Raw genomic sequence first — 14,823 nt, forward strand, 5'->3', positions numbered from 1 at the left:
GCATGGATCGTGAATGCCATGTTAACATTTAAACATTGAACTTATGATTTACATTGGAATTACATACTTATGCTTCCGCGACTCAGATTACGTTTTATTAAACACCAATTATATTGTGATGGGTTGTTTTGATTACTTTTACTACTTAAATGCTATGTTCAATATGATTGGTGGCTTGATCCTGGTCATGTCACGCCTCCAAGCGATGGTACTCCGCGGGTGGATTTTTGGGGGTGTGACAAGTTTTTTTCTTTTACTTACTGATTCCTCTATATGATTTCGAAAGATACATGGAATAGGGTTTGCTAGTTTAGGGTTTTTTCTTGCTTTTCATTCGTTCGTCTGTTTTCTGGCCTCCTTGTTTGTCTTCGTGCATGGTCTGCTGAGGTTTCTTGTTCATAGAGAGTAGTTCTGTTAAGAATGGATGGTCGTTCTAAGTCTGGGAATCTCCAGCTTGATGGTCGTCTGAACCAACCCTTGTCATTCAGGAGTATTGCTGATAAGGTAGTGGATATTGAGGGTAAACCATTTGCCCCTCGTAAAGGCACGATTCTGAATCGAAATGCTGAAGGTGGACGAATCAATGTTATTGATGAATTGCTGAAAGTGACGGTTCCAGTTAACCTGGAAAGTGTGCAGCCGGAGAGTAAGGGATCGGAGAATGTTCACTCAGGGGATGGTGTGATATCAGGTAACCATGCTAACGCTGAAAAGTCCAAACCTTTGTCCTATGCTGAATCTGTTATTAATAAGAGTGCCGTGAAGATTAATTTTCGGTCTCTTGCGAGTTCTGAGAAACGAGATGGTTGTGATGTGGTGCTACCACGTGAATCAGTTAAGGTTGTTCAGGATAAGCTTGCTAACACTCTCTACGGGTATTTTTTGGGTGATCGTGTGGCATATCCGGTAGTAGAATACTTTGTAAGGAACAACTGGAAAAATTTGGGTTACAGAGATCCATGATGAATGCAAATGGATTTTTCTTCTTCAAGTTCTCAGACCAAACGGGTATGATGAATGCACTTAAAGAAGGTCCATGGATTATTCGTTCACAGCCTCTATTCTTAAACATATGGTCGGCTTCCACTAAACTTGAAAAGAAAGAAGTAAAAAAGTTGCAGCTTTGGGTTAAGATTCACGATGTCCCAATTGCTGTCTACACGGAGCATGGGTTGAGCCTCATTGCCACGGCGATTGGGGAACCTAAAATGTTGGATTCATATACAACAACTATGTGTACGGACGCTTGGGGGAGAAGTAGTTATGCTCGTGCATTGATTGAAATTTCAGCGGAGAACGATTTCAAGGAGGAATTAGTTATAGCTGTTCCAGAGCTTGAGGGTGACGGATTTGTTAAAGAAAAGATGTTCGTTGAGTATGAATGGAGTCCGTACAGGTGTAGTCACTGCCGAGTCTTTGGTTACTCTGATGATACTTGTCCGAAACAAGCCAAAACTACTAGGCATCATGGAAGTATGGCCAATAATGGGAAGAAACAAACCCATGCAGCTAAACCTCGGGACCAGGCTAAGAATTTGGTTGATGATGAGGGTTTTACAGGTGTTGACGATAAGAAGACTGCGAAGCGTTCTGGGTTTCCGGTCAATAAGCAAAAACCAAAATTCGAATACAGACCTATTGGCACTAAGTCAGGTGGGAGTATCAAGAAACCTGAAAAATCGAACACAGTGGTGTCTAATAATCCCTTTAATGTTCTTCGGGAGGAAGTTGGGGAATCTAGCAAACAGGCTCGGATAGTGGATGATGGACCAGATTATTCGGATGATGACGAGGTGAGGGAGGTTTACAATGAGACGAATGACTTTCTCAAAGTTGATCCAAGCCATGATATTCACAAAAAAGGGGCAAGCACTCCTTCTTTAGAGGTGTCTCAATGATTAGTTTGGTTGTTTGGAATATTCGGGGGTTGAACCGCCCTCTGAAACAAAATGAGGTTCGTCAGGTTGTGAAAGATAATAAGTTAAGTCTATGTGCGATCTTAGAGTCTCATGTGGGTGTGGATAATCTCCGAAAGGTTTGTAATGCTGTGTTTCGGAGATGGGATTGGACTTCTAATGGGGGATGTTGTAACAAAGGTGCTCGTATTACCTTGGGATGAGACCCAAGGGAGGTAGATCTTATGGTTCTTGCACAAACTGCTCAAGTACTTCATGTTCAGGTTTTTTGTAAGGCTAATAAGAGTATGTTCTTTTCTTCTTTGGTTTATGCTACGAACTATTATGTTTCTCGTAGGGAGCTATGGCAGAATCTACATTTGCATAAAGGCTTGGTTCATGATAAACCTTGGGTGATTATGGGTGATTTCAATTCTGCTCTTAATATTGAAGATAAATCGATTGGCACTTCGTCCATATCTCCTGGCATGCGTGACTTTAAAGCCTGCGTTAAGGATATTGAAGTTTTTGATATAAACCGTACAGGTTTACACTTCACATGGAATCAAAAGCCCAAAGAAGGTATAGGTTTGCTGAAAACGATTGATAGAATTTTGGGCAATGCTCCGTTCGTTACTTCTTTTCCGGATTCGGTTGCTATGTTTAGGCCCTATGGTGTTTCCGACCATTGTCCATGTGTTCTAAAGATGTTCTCGGCTGGTAAATCGAAACCGAAACCTTTCAAGTTTGCGAATTTCTTGATTCATAAACCAGGTTTCTTGGATATTGTTAAATCTGAATGGGATGTGCAAATTAGTGGAGTTCATCAATTTCGTGTCATTAAAAAACTTACTCTCATGAAACATTCTCTTCGGGCTCTCCTGTTTCAGCAAGGGAACCTTCACAAAAAGGTTGCTAACCTTCATGGGAATCTTGAGGCCATTCAGCTTGATATTGATAGGGACCCATTGAATGACTTATTACGTAGTCAAGAAGCATCGGTGTTACGTGATTTTCAGGAGGCAGTGCTTGATGAGGAAAGATTTCTTAAGCAGAAATCTAAAGTAGAGTGGCTTCGAGCAGGTGATGCTAATACGGCTTTCTTCCATAATTCACTAAAATGTAGAAATCATTTTAATCGTATTGAGGCAATTTCGGGTGCGAATGGAAATCTTTATGAAGGAGATAGCGTGGCTACGGCTTTTGTTACCCATTACGAGCATTTTTTGGGTTGTGAAGGTCAAACTTCCTTAGTGCCTTCGCCTGATCTTTTTTCTAATAAGCTGAACCCTGAAACTACAAACTCTATGGTTCGTCCAATCACGTTGGAAGAAATTAAATCAGCTATGTTTTCGATTGGGAATGATAAAGCCCCTGGTCCTGATGGGTACACGGCTGCTTTTTTCAAGAGCTCTTGGCATATTGTGGGGAGTGATGTTTCAAATGCTATCCTAGATTTCTTTAACACTGGAAATCTACTGAAGCAACTTAATCACACGTTAGTTTTTCTGGTTCCAAAGGTCTCCTCTCCTACTACAATTACTGATTTTCGTCCTATATCCTGCTGTAATGTCATTTTTAAATGCATTAGCAAGGTATTGGCGGATAGGTTGAAGGGTTCCTTAAGTCAAATTGTGAGCATTAACCAATCTACTTTTGTTCCTGGTCGGAAAATTTCGGATAATATTCTTCTTACGCAGGAATTGATGCATAATTACCATAGGCATTCTGGTCCCCCAAGGTGTGCTTTTAAAGTAGACATCCAGAAAGCTTATGATACGGTAGAATGGGGATTTCTTAAAAATGTTTTGGTGGGGTTTGGTTTTAATGGTATTATGGTCGATTGGATTATGCTGTGTGTGTCTACTGCATCCTATTCCGTTTGTGTTAACGGGAATATTTACGGGTATTTTAAGGGAAAAGGAGGTTTAAGGCAGGGTGATCCCTTATCTCCCTATCTCTTCACTCTCGTGATGGAAGTTTTGACTTGTATTCTCAATCATGCGACAAGGATTGACTCGTCTTTCAAGTTTCATAATAGATGTGAGAAGCAGCAAATTGTAAATCTTTGTTTTGCAGATGATTTATTCCTATTTGCTAGAGGAGATGTGGCTTCGGCTAGGTGTATTATATCTTCTCTCACTAAATTCACTCGAATGTCTGGTTTGATTCCTAGTGTTCAGAAGAGTACGGGATTTTTCTGTAATGTCCCGAATAATGTGAAAAGGGAAATCTTGACCATCATGCCGTTTGTGGAGGGTACGCTTCCGGTGAGATACTTGGGTGTTCCGCTTATTTCTTCTAGACTGGTGTACAAGGATTGTAGTGTTCTTGTGGAGCGTCTTGAAAATCGGATAGATAATTGGAAGAACAAAATGTAATCTTTCGCGGGCAGATTACAATTAATCATATCGGTTCTTTCAGCTCTTCATGTGTACTGGTCTTCGGTTTTTATTCTACCAGCTAGAGTGATTAAAGATTTGGAAGTGAAAATGCGAAATTTTCTTTGGGCTCAATCATCCTCTAAGCGTGGTAGGGCGAAAGTGTCGTGGAAGTCAGTTTGTGGCCCAAGCAGGAAGGGGGTTTGGGTATTCGGCGGATCGCTGAGGTAAACAAAGCCCTTATGGTGTCGCATATCTGGAGTATTCTAAGCAATCGAAATTCTCTATGGGTTGCTTGGATACATTCTTATCGTTTAAAAGGTCGAAGCTTTTGGGGTCACAAGATTCCTTCTTCTTGCTGTTGGAGTTGGAGGAAGATGGCTCAGATTCGGCCTCTAATCCGTCAACATGTCTGGTCGCAGATTGGTGATGGCAGTTGTACGTCCGCCTGGTTTGACACGTGGAGTAGTATTGGGCCGTTAAGTAACTTCTTATCGCCTAGAGTGATAACCCGAGAGGGCTTCTCTTTAAAGGCCAAAGTGGTGGATGTTTATGTTGATGGCTCGTGGCTATGGCCGACAGCGTGGAGGGATACATACCCTGTTCTTATACAATTAGATCTTCTTCAACGGAATGTAAATAATCAGGATCGGCTTTTGTGGAAGGATGGTGATACGCTAACCGAGCATTCATCTTCAGGGTTTTGGAATTCGGTTCGGACTAGGGAGCAGGAGGTGAATTGGGCTAGTATCGTTTGGTTCTCTCAATGTGTCCCTCGGCATGCTTTTTTGATGTGGCTTATTGTGCGGCGTAAACTCTTGACGCAAGATAAAATCTTGCAATAGAGTTATACCCGAAGAAATAACATGAACATGATATGTCGCCTCTTGTGCTATGAAAACGTGGATTCGCATGATCACTTATTCTTCAAATGCAAGCTGTCTACGCAAGTTTGGCACTTGGTCCGATCTAAAGTTGGTATGGATACAGTTGATGCAAAATGGGCCGATATTGTGGAATGGTTGGGCCATCCTTCTCGGTCAAAATCAGCGACAAACCTGGCTTGTAGATTGCTCGTGGCTGCCTTGGCGAATGTTATTTGGCAGGAAAGAAACAATCGTCTCTTCAGAAATCATGCCAGACCACCGGATACCATTTCAAAGGCGGTGTTAGAAAGTGTGAGGTATAAACTGATGGGGCTTAGGTTCAAGAACACAATTAGAGTTCGGGAGCTTCTGGAGAAGTGGGATATTCAAGATGCTGACTTAGTTATGGAAAACGGCTGAAGTCATTTGCCTAGTGTCATGCTTTTTTCTAGATTGTTGTCTAGTGGTTGGCTCTGTCTTGTTTTCCTTTGTTGGTTGTTTTCTTTTGTTATACTTTCATGAGGGTATGTCTCATGTCTGAACTAGTAAGGATGTTACCTTACTACTTGTTTTGATTGTTTGTGAATATATAAAATCACCGAGGTAACCCTTTACCCAAAAAAAATTTTTTAACATTTAACGGAAAGATGCAATGAACTATGATTTCTATGGGACCATGTTGTATAACCTCAGAGGGTTATACTTACATATAATATGGTCACAAAGGAACCCTAAGGCATAACTAAACTTGTGACAACCCTCACTAAACCAGGTATCCGTACGACTTAATTAACTATTAATTGTTGCTTAATTACTGTGCTTAACTGAGATTGCTGACGAACTGCTACTTGATTTCTAGTACTTGTATATTCTTGCATCATACTTTGATTTCCGTCACTACATTATTTACTTACTGAACTCTAGTGACAAACATGATGCACAAAAGCACAGTAGCATTTGAACGGATAACCTATTGAACATGCTGATATAGCCAGCATCAGGCAGACACTGCCTCTAAAGGCCTATATGAGCCAGAAATATTTTACTACACCCATAGTGTGTGTAGGGATACAAGGGTTGTATAACTGCGTCTCTAGGAATAAGATGTAATGATAGGATGTGCCTAAAACGTACTCTAAGCACAAAACACAGCACTTTTATTAACACACTAGCTTCTAGCTAACTAATAAAGTGCCAAAACATGAGGAAATATTCCTGACACTTTGCAGAATAAATTGTGTCGCAAAAAATATTACTTACGACGCTTAAAAGATTACTTGAGCACTTTAACGGATTACTATCCAACCGAACAACCGGAGTATACCCGGAACATAAAAATATTGCCAGAAATATTATTAGTCTTTTTCTGAGCCAGTTAGGGTCCCTGATTACCCTAACACTCGTTTTATAACGCATCCTGCAACTAACGGGGTTAATCCCTAAAGTTAACCTACTTAACTAAACTAAACACTAACTGAACGATTGAAAACGAACCGGATACCCCCCCCCAATGGGATCGGCCAAACTAGAGGAGACAAGGGAGTACAACTTTGATTATTATAATGCTATATGTTTAATATCAAGGGGACACGAGATCCGTTGGACGAAGAACTTGAAAATTCTCTATAAATACCCCACCATAACATTAGAGAATTACCACCACATTTCACCAAACTCCACTCTTTCTCTCTTGCCCTCCCACTCTCGGCCGAAACCCCCTCCCCCTACTCATCCATCTTTCGATCTTGTTTATCCATTCCAAGTATATACTAGCTTCACGGGTCACGTATTAGGAGCTTTGGAGCAAGCGGAAGTGGAAGGACCTCGTTACTTAGCTTTTATCCACCGCATTTTCGCCTAGATTCTTCCCTAGCCCCGAGCTAGAGGTATAATGTTTAAAACTCACTCTCGAACGTATCTAAAGTGGTTAATATGATTTTTAACCGTTAAAATGCGGAAACCCATCTTTTGAATCTTTAAAGTCTACTAAAACTTGAATTTTGTTGGATAAAAGATCATAACTTGTGTAAAAGTTGTAGTGTTTGAATATGTTGATTGTTGAGGCCCGATCTACTTTGTGGTGGCTCTGATCATCGTTTAACCCGATTTTGTTAAGATCATAGATCTTGACATAAGTTTGTTTCTCTCGGTACAAGGGTTAAAAGGTGAAACTCTACCACACGAAAGACATGAACTTGTGTAAAAGTATTTGACTTGTAAAATAGTATTTAAAACTAGCGGATCTACGCATGTACAAGTGGTATATTCGTAGAACCAAGTGTCGAGAAAATCATGTTTTATAAAAGTCGGATGACACACTAACAAATATGATTTTTACAAACTACAAGTGTATAAACACTTGTGAAACAAAAGATCCGACAAGGTAACAATTTTTATAAAAGTTGTCGGGAAGTTGTAAAGAATGATTTATTCTAAAAACGGGGTTTTTACAAGATTAAACTATTTCACGCATAGATCCACCAAATATAAGGAGATCTACACTTTAGTTTTCGGAAAAACTACAAGTTCATGTGATAATGCGGTTTACATACTAATCAACTAGTTTGATGTGTTGAAACTAGTTTAATGTGTCAGAAATTGTTTGATTGAATCAAGAAATTGTTGAAGTGATTTTGTAAAAGAAAATGATACGATTGAAAGCGTGGCCACCTCCAGTTACAGGGGAAACTCTGGCGAAATTTTTCTAAAACCTAACACTTAGAATTATTTACAAGTGTTAGAACTATTTTTGATATGATTTCAAAATATATTTCGCCATGACTTTATTGATTAAATAATCGGAGGTGGGATTTTCACAAAAGCTAAACGTGATAAATATTTATTCGATAAATATATTTTTCACCACACTGTTTATGATTATTTTGTGAAAATATATAAATATTATTTTTAGAGTAAAAATAATATTTACAAACGTTGACGAACCCAAAATAATACAAACGCTTACACGACGAACGTATAAGTTACACCGGTAATTACTATTACCGCTTAATCGTTAAAACGTAACTTACGCTTTATACGGAAATACTCATAAACGCGTATTTTGTCAACGTATTATTTTGGAAAGTATTAAGTGAAGAGAAAATATAATATTTTTGAGAAAAATATTTATATTTTGGAATGAGAAGTAAAAATATATTAAGTGGGACTTAATGAGATGATACGAATACACATGTATTAAATCCCCCACCCTTGGGAAGGAAATTAATTACCAAGTGTATAAAAGGAACGGTTGTCTAACTGTTTCCCAAAACTTAAACTATAAAGCTAAGGCACGGCCATCCGTCTAATAGTATTAGCACATGTAGGTCGTTGCACAGCTGCCTGATATTTGGAGTACTTGGTATAGCGACGCACTGACTGTGAGTTCATGTCCCCCTTTTCTCTTAACTGTTTTCAGTTTTCTAAACTGCGGGGGTAAAATACATGTTACAATGGTTATGATTACTTTATACATGGTATGGTTAGCGTAAGGAGGGTTACTTTTAGATCATGTGAATGGGTAGGCGGAAACTTGAGGTCATTAATCCTCAGGGTAGGACCGAGGGGCAGGAGCGGTAGATCTATTTGGGTGTAGCGAGCCCAGTCCCAGGTCCAGCATAACGGACCTTGGGATGACTTTGTTCCCGACGCATAAATTTGCTAGGTTTGAGCCTTCCTACTTGCATTTCACACATATCAATGGCCTTGCAAACCATTGGTGATCTCTTTTTCCTTATTTGCTACATACCAGGATTTTTGATAAATACAATGGTTTATTTACTCACTTTCGCATGAACTCGCTCAACATTATTGTTGATTTTTCAACTTACATGTATTTCAGGGAATTAAAGATCTGGCACGGTATGGCATGTTTTCCGCTGCATAAGTCACCAGGGTCATCCAGGGTTCGGGGAATGTGACTCTTTCCTGGACATGTCACAGTCCTTGAATTATGTTTATGTTGTGTTTGGGTTTGTAATGTTTAGACAAGTTTATGGTTGTTAGGTGTTAACCCGTTAAGACAATGTTTTGGTATTTTTATTTTAATGGATGATCTTGCATATTTTTACTTCATATAGCTTGTTATGATTAAGCTATGGTATTAAGAAGTCACACCAAATTAACCACGCTTCCGCAAAGCCAGGGTGTGACAGCTTGGTATCAGAGCTCTGATCATAGCGAACTAGGATTCCTTCTCGAGTCTAGACTATGATCACTAGGGCTCTCACGAAAACATTTTTACTTCATACCACTTAAGTCCAGATCCAAAACCTTTTTATAAACAAATGTTGAGCGCATTTTTATTTTTAGGCTCAGTCTGGGAGGCTGAGGCTCGGTCTGAGAGACTGAGGCTCGGTCTGGGAGGCCGAGGCTCGATCTAATGGATCGAGGTAGTTGTCTAGTGGGACTAGGGAGTCAGTCTGGGAGGCTGGGAGAATTGACTAGTGGGACTAGGGAGTCAGTCTGGGAGGCTGGGAGAATTTGCTAGTGGGACTAGGGAGTCAGTCTGGGAGGCTGGGAGAATTGGCTAGTGGGACTAGGAAGGACAGTCTGGGAGGCTGGGAGGCTAGTGGGACTAGGAGGATTATGTGATTATTATTTGGTAGCTTATGTGATTGCCTGATTTACTGATTATTTGTGCATATTTGTGTTTGTTACAGACACATGGATTCACCAGGCACGGGTGATTCGGATACCACCGGACCTTTACCCATAGTATCTGATGACATTATATCCTCAGAGCACGAGGTGCATACCTCCGATTACACGAGCACTGATGACGATGACCTCCAGCCCTTCGCTCTGCCAAACGGCGCTGATGAGCCTATTGATGACCCTCCTGCTAAGTACTTACCCTTAGTTGTGATACCAGCTCCTATTCCTTTAGCTGTCTATCCCGCATATGACTTGCTACTCGACGCCGAGGCTGACCGCGATATCGATTTGTTTGAGGACGAGTCTTTTGAGGATGAGATTCCGGATGCAGCTCTTCTTCCCGCTGGCGATCTTCTGATGATCGCTGACGCCCCTGCTGAGGACTCGCCCGCACATTCACCGGTCCCAGACTCCTTTGAGTCTGTGGCATCCGCACCTTCTCACGAGGTGAGCGTACAGCATTTCGCACACGACTCGGATCCTGACCAGGCATCCTCAGCAGCACCTATTCCGAGCTTCGCATTTGAGCATGACGACATAGAGGATTCGGATCCCATTTTCCCTCCGGGATTCGACCCGGATCACGACATTGAGTTTATCCCGATGGACCAGCTCGTGGAGGACCCCGCTGATCCAGTTGACCCTATTGATCCTGAGTTCGACTTCGATATGGCTTTTGATGACCATGAGCCTGCCTTGGCTCCTGAGCAGGCAGCTGCTCTAGATCCTATGCCTGAGCATGACCTGGTACATGCTGGCATTCCTGTTGAGCCCATTATAGCTGACCCGCCTGTTGGCGATCTTCCTGTTGATGATGTTCCTTTGTTAGTTGGTGATCATGTTGTTGCTATCGATCCTGTTATTGATCCACCTTTTGTTGCTGATATACCGGTCGACCATCCTATTGCACCAGTTGACCCTGTCATTGTTCCTCCATTTGATCCCATTCCACTCGAGCCTGAGCACGCACTATTTGCTGACCACATGGATCCACCCGATGAGGATGCTCAGCACGGTTGGATACCTGCTGACGAGGACGTCCCACCTTTGCCCCCTCAGACCCCTGTTACACGATCTGTTGATTTCACCTTTCAGGTTCCTCAGTTTGTACCTCCAGCGAGGCCTGGAGAGGGTTCTTCAGCCCATCCTTTTGGGCACGTACCGATGTCTATTCCCTTCATGCCCCAGATGTCATCTGTTCCACCCTCTACTTCACCATTTCATGTGGCACCATTTGACCCCACCAGTGAGCCCTTGCTTTGGCCGACGCCATCAGCCATGCCACCTACTGATCCATACCATTTGTTTCACGTTGGACACACTATAGAGGACATTTTGATGTCCTTCGTTCATCAGCATGAGTCGCACACGCAGCGTCTCCAGGAGCTCGAGAGAGCTCAGCTGCCACCATGTTCATGCCATGGTCAGATACACTCCCCTCTTCAGCCAGGTCGATCTTTACCCCCAGATTTTGTTGTTCGTCTCTTTACCCTAGAGCAGCAGGTTGCTTCTGTTATTCGCACTCAGCAGGCTATGGAGGAGGATTGGCTTCTGTTACGCCGCTTGCTTTACCCTCACTTTCCCCCTCCTCCCCTGCCATCCGCTTAGAGCTCATCAGTGCTATATAGGTAGACGTTGGTGAGACGACCGCAATTGTGACTGCACAGCATTTTGGAGACCAGCTGATGATACTGACTTTTGTTGACACTTATTTGATGTACTTGATGTATTTGACACTGACATGATATAGTTTTTGGACAAGGGTGATGTAGCCCCTGATTGATTGATGATTGTATGACACAGTGATGTACTGATACACTTACTACATTGTGGTCTCGATATATATGGCAATCGCAGTATTCTCACCATATCTGATTCACTTGATTGCTTATTTATATTTTTGTGACATGGGATGTTGGGACATGGGATGTTGTGTATATAATATTTGTGACATGGGATGTTGTGTGTGTAATAATCGTAACATGGGATGTTGTGTGTGATATATTGATAACATGAGATGTTATGTGCTATTACCATTACTATATACGTACACTTTATTATGGCCTGACCGACGTATACATCTTTAGAAGATGCCACCAAGACGTCAACCTCAGCCAATGCCTACTACTCAGGACGAACTACAGCAAGTCATTGCTGCTGCTATTGCTCAATATGCTGCCTCTCAAGGAGGAATGAGTGGAAGCAACTCCGGCAACACGGGCAACAACAACAATCCACCGCATGGGTGCACCTACAAACAGTTCTTGGACTGCAAGCCCGTAAACTTCGATGGCACAGGTGGTGCTGTTGCTTTCGTCCGCTGGGTTGAGAAAACCGAATCCGTACTTCGCATGAGCAAATGCGCGCTGGATCAACAAGTCACTTACATCTCAGGGCTATTTTTGGATGGAGCCCTATCATGGTGGAATCTACAAGACCAAACACTGGGCGAAGCTGCTGCTTACGCACTGACGTGGACCGAGCTGAAAGAACTCATGCGCAAGAAGTACTGTTCTCGCGCTGAAATTCAGAGATTGGAGACCGAGTTTTGGCATCTAAAAATGGAAGGTTCTAAGATAGCTGAGTATGTTCAGAGGTTCCACGACTTGTCGCATGTGGTACCATACATGGTTACGCCTGAGTTCAAGAGGATTGAACGCTTCTTTTGGGGATTGGCTCCTCAAATAATCAGCATGGTGACTTCCTCCAAACCTGCAACTATCACAGAAGCCATTGATTTGAGTGTGGCTCTCACCGAAGAGGCAATTCGGTTGAACAAGTTTGATGAAACTGAGCCCAAGAAAAAGGAGACTCATGTGGAGTCGTCAGGTGGGAATAAACGAAAGTTTTCGAATTTCAAGCAGGGCACCGGGATGGTGGTTAAGAAAGGGGAATCGAATGCGCCAGCTCAAGATACAGCTGGTGGGAGAAAGAAAAGTAAGGGGTATATGGGTGCACAACCCAAATGCAACTCATGCCAACGACATCACTCTGGTCGTTGTGGGATAAAGGTTTGTGAAGCATGTGGAAAGGCTGGCCACCTGAAGGAGACTTGTTGGGCCACTGCTGGCCGGGGAGGCCAAGGAGGATATGGGAATAGGAACAACCGTGGTGGTGCTGGGAACCGCCCACAGGGAAACCAGGGAGGTGATGGAAACCGTGCCAATCATGCTAACCAAGCGGGCACCGTGAATCGAAATCAGGGAAACAACCAAGCGGGAAACCATGGTGGGAACGGGCAGAGGCCCGGATGTTTTAACTGCGGTGATGTTGGGCATTACAAAAGGAATTGCCCAGAATTAAACCAAGCACGCGGAAGAGTTTTCAACATAGAAGCAAGGGAAGCGCGCCAGGATCCCAATGTTGTCACTGGTACGTTCCTTGTAAACCAACGCTATGCATCCGTTTTGTTTGATACTGGTGCCGATTATAGCTTCGTATCGCTAGAATTTAAGAATATGCTTGGTTTAGCCGCTAGTAAATTAGATATTCCATACTCGATCGAATTAGCGAATGGGAAGTTGGTAGAGGCTAACGAGGTGATTCGAGGTTGCGTAATCGAATTGGGAGAGCGTGAGTTCGCTCTGGATCTACTACCAGTCCAGTTGGGAAGCTTCGACGTGGTAGTAGGGATGGATTGGTTATCGAGTAACAAGGCCGAGATAGTTTGTCACGAGAAGATTATTCGTATCCCGACCGATGATGGTGAGACCATTGTTGTTCATGGAGAAAAGCGTGAGACGCCGTTAAGGATGATTAGCTGCCTGAAAGCAAGGAAGTGTTTGCAGAAAGGATGTGTTGCTTTTCTGGCACACATTGTGGATAAAAAGGCTGCTGAGCCGAAGATCGAAGACATCCCTGTCGTAAGGGAATATCCAGAAGTCTTTCCTGAAGACTTGCCTGGATTGCCGCCTCAAAAGCAAGTGGAGTTTCGCATTGACTTAGTTCCAGGCGCCGCGCCTGTGGCTAAGGCACCTTACAGAGTTGCTCCGTCTGAAATGCAAGAACTGTCGACACAACTTCAAGAGTTGTTAGATAAGGGATTTATCCGACCAAGCTTCTCGCCTTGGGGAGCTCCAGTTATGTTTGTGAAGAAGAAGGACGGTAGTTTCCGTATGTGCATTGACTACAGGGAGTTGAACAAGCTGACGATCAAGAATAGGTATCCCCTGCCAAGAATCGATGATCTATTTGACCAACTTCAAGGTTCAAGCTTCTATTCAAAGATCGATCTTCGATCTGGATACCATCAGCTACGGATACAGGAGGAGAGTATCCCGAAGACAGCCTTCAGAACTCGATATGGACACTACGAGTTTCTCGTTATGCCGTTTGGTCTGACAAACGCACCTGACGTGTTCATGGATTTGATGAATCGAGTTTGCCAGCCGTACTTGGATAAGTTTGTGATTGTATTCATCGATGATATTTTGATTTATTCAAAGATGAAGGCTGAGCACGAGCAGCATTTAAGAGCTATTCTGGAGCTGCTAAAGGAGGAACAGTTGTACGCCAAGTTCTCTAAGTGCGAGTTTTGGCTACGAGAAGTGCAATTCCTTGGGCACGTGGTGAACGGAGATGGAATCCACGTGGACCCAACCAAGATCGAGGCGATCAAAGATTGGGAAACGCCAAAGACGCCAACCGAGATTCGGCAATTCTTGGGTTTGGCTGGCTATTATCGAAGGTTCATTGAGAACTTTTCAAAGATCGCCCAGCCATTGACACTCCTCACGCAGAAGGATAAGAAGTTTGATTGGGGAATCAAACAGGATGAAGCGTTTCAGATATTGAAGGATAAGCTTTGTAACGCGCCAATCTTAGCTCTACCAGAAGGTACAGACGATTTCGTGGTATACTGCGACGCATCGCGTCAAGGATTGGGTTGTGTGTTGATGCAACGCCAAAAGGTTATTGCCTATGCATCACGCCAACTGAAGATACATGAAAAGAACTATACCACACATGATTTGGAGCTAGGCGCAGTGGTTTTCGCTTTAAAGATCTGGAGACACTACCTTTATG

General features: G+C 42.7%; 1 protein-coding gene across 1 annotated transcript; it reads left to right on the top strand.

Moving 5' to 3' along the window:
- The first annotated feature begins 962 nt into the window (after positions 1–962).
- Positions 963–1,898, top strand: LOC118488213. The gene has a single exon (XM_035985448.1). It carries the CDS (start codon positions 963–965, stop codon positions 1,896–1,898), a length of 936 nt encoding a protein of 311 aa, XP_035841341.1.
- The last annotated feature ends 12,925 nt before the right edge of the window (positions 1,899–14,823 follow it).

The sequence above is a fragment of the Helianthus annuus genome, chromosome 16 (genome assembly GCF_002127325.2).
Source record: "Helianthus annuus cultivar XRQ/B chromosome 16, HanXRQr2.0-SUNRISE, whole genome shotgun sequence".
Classification (NCBI taxonomy): Eukaryota; Viridiplantae; Streptophyta; class Magnoliopsida; order Asterales; family Asteraceae; genus Helianthus; species Helianthus annuus.

Bases quoted from the DNA above. Each gene is read 5' to 3' on its own strand.
- LOC118488213 (XM_035985448.1), top strand. From the start codon at position 963: ATGAATGCAAATGGATTTTTCTTCTTCAAGTTCTCAGACCAAACGGGT.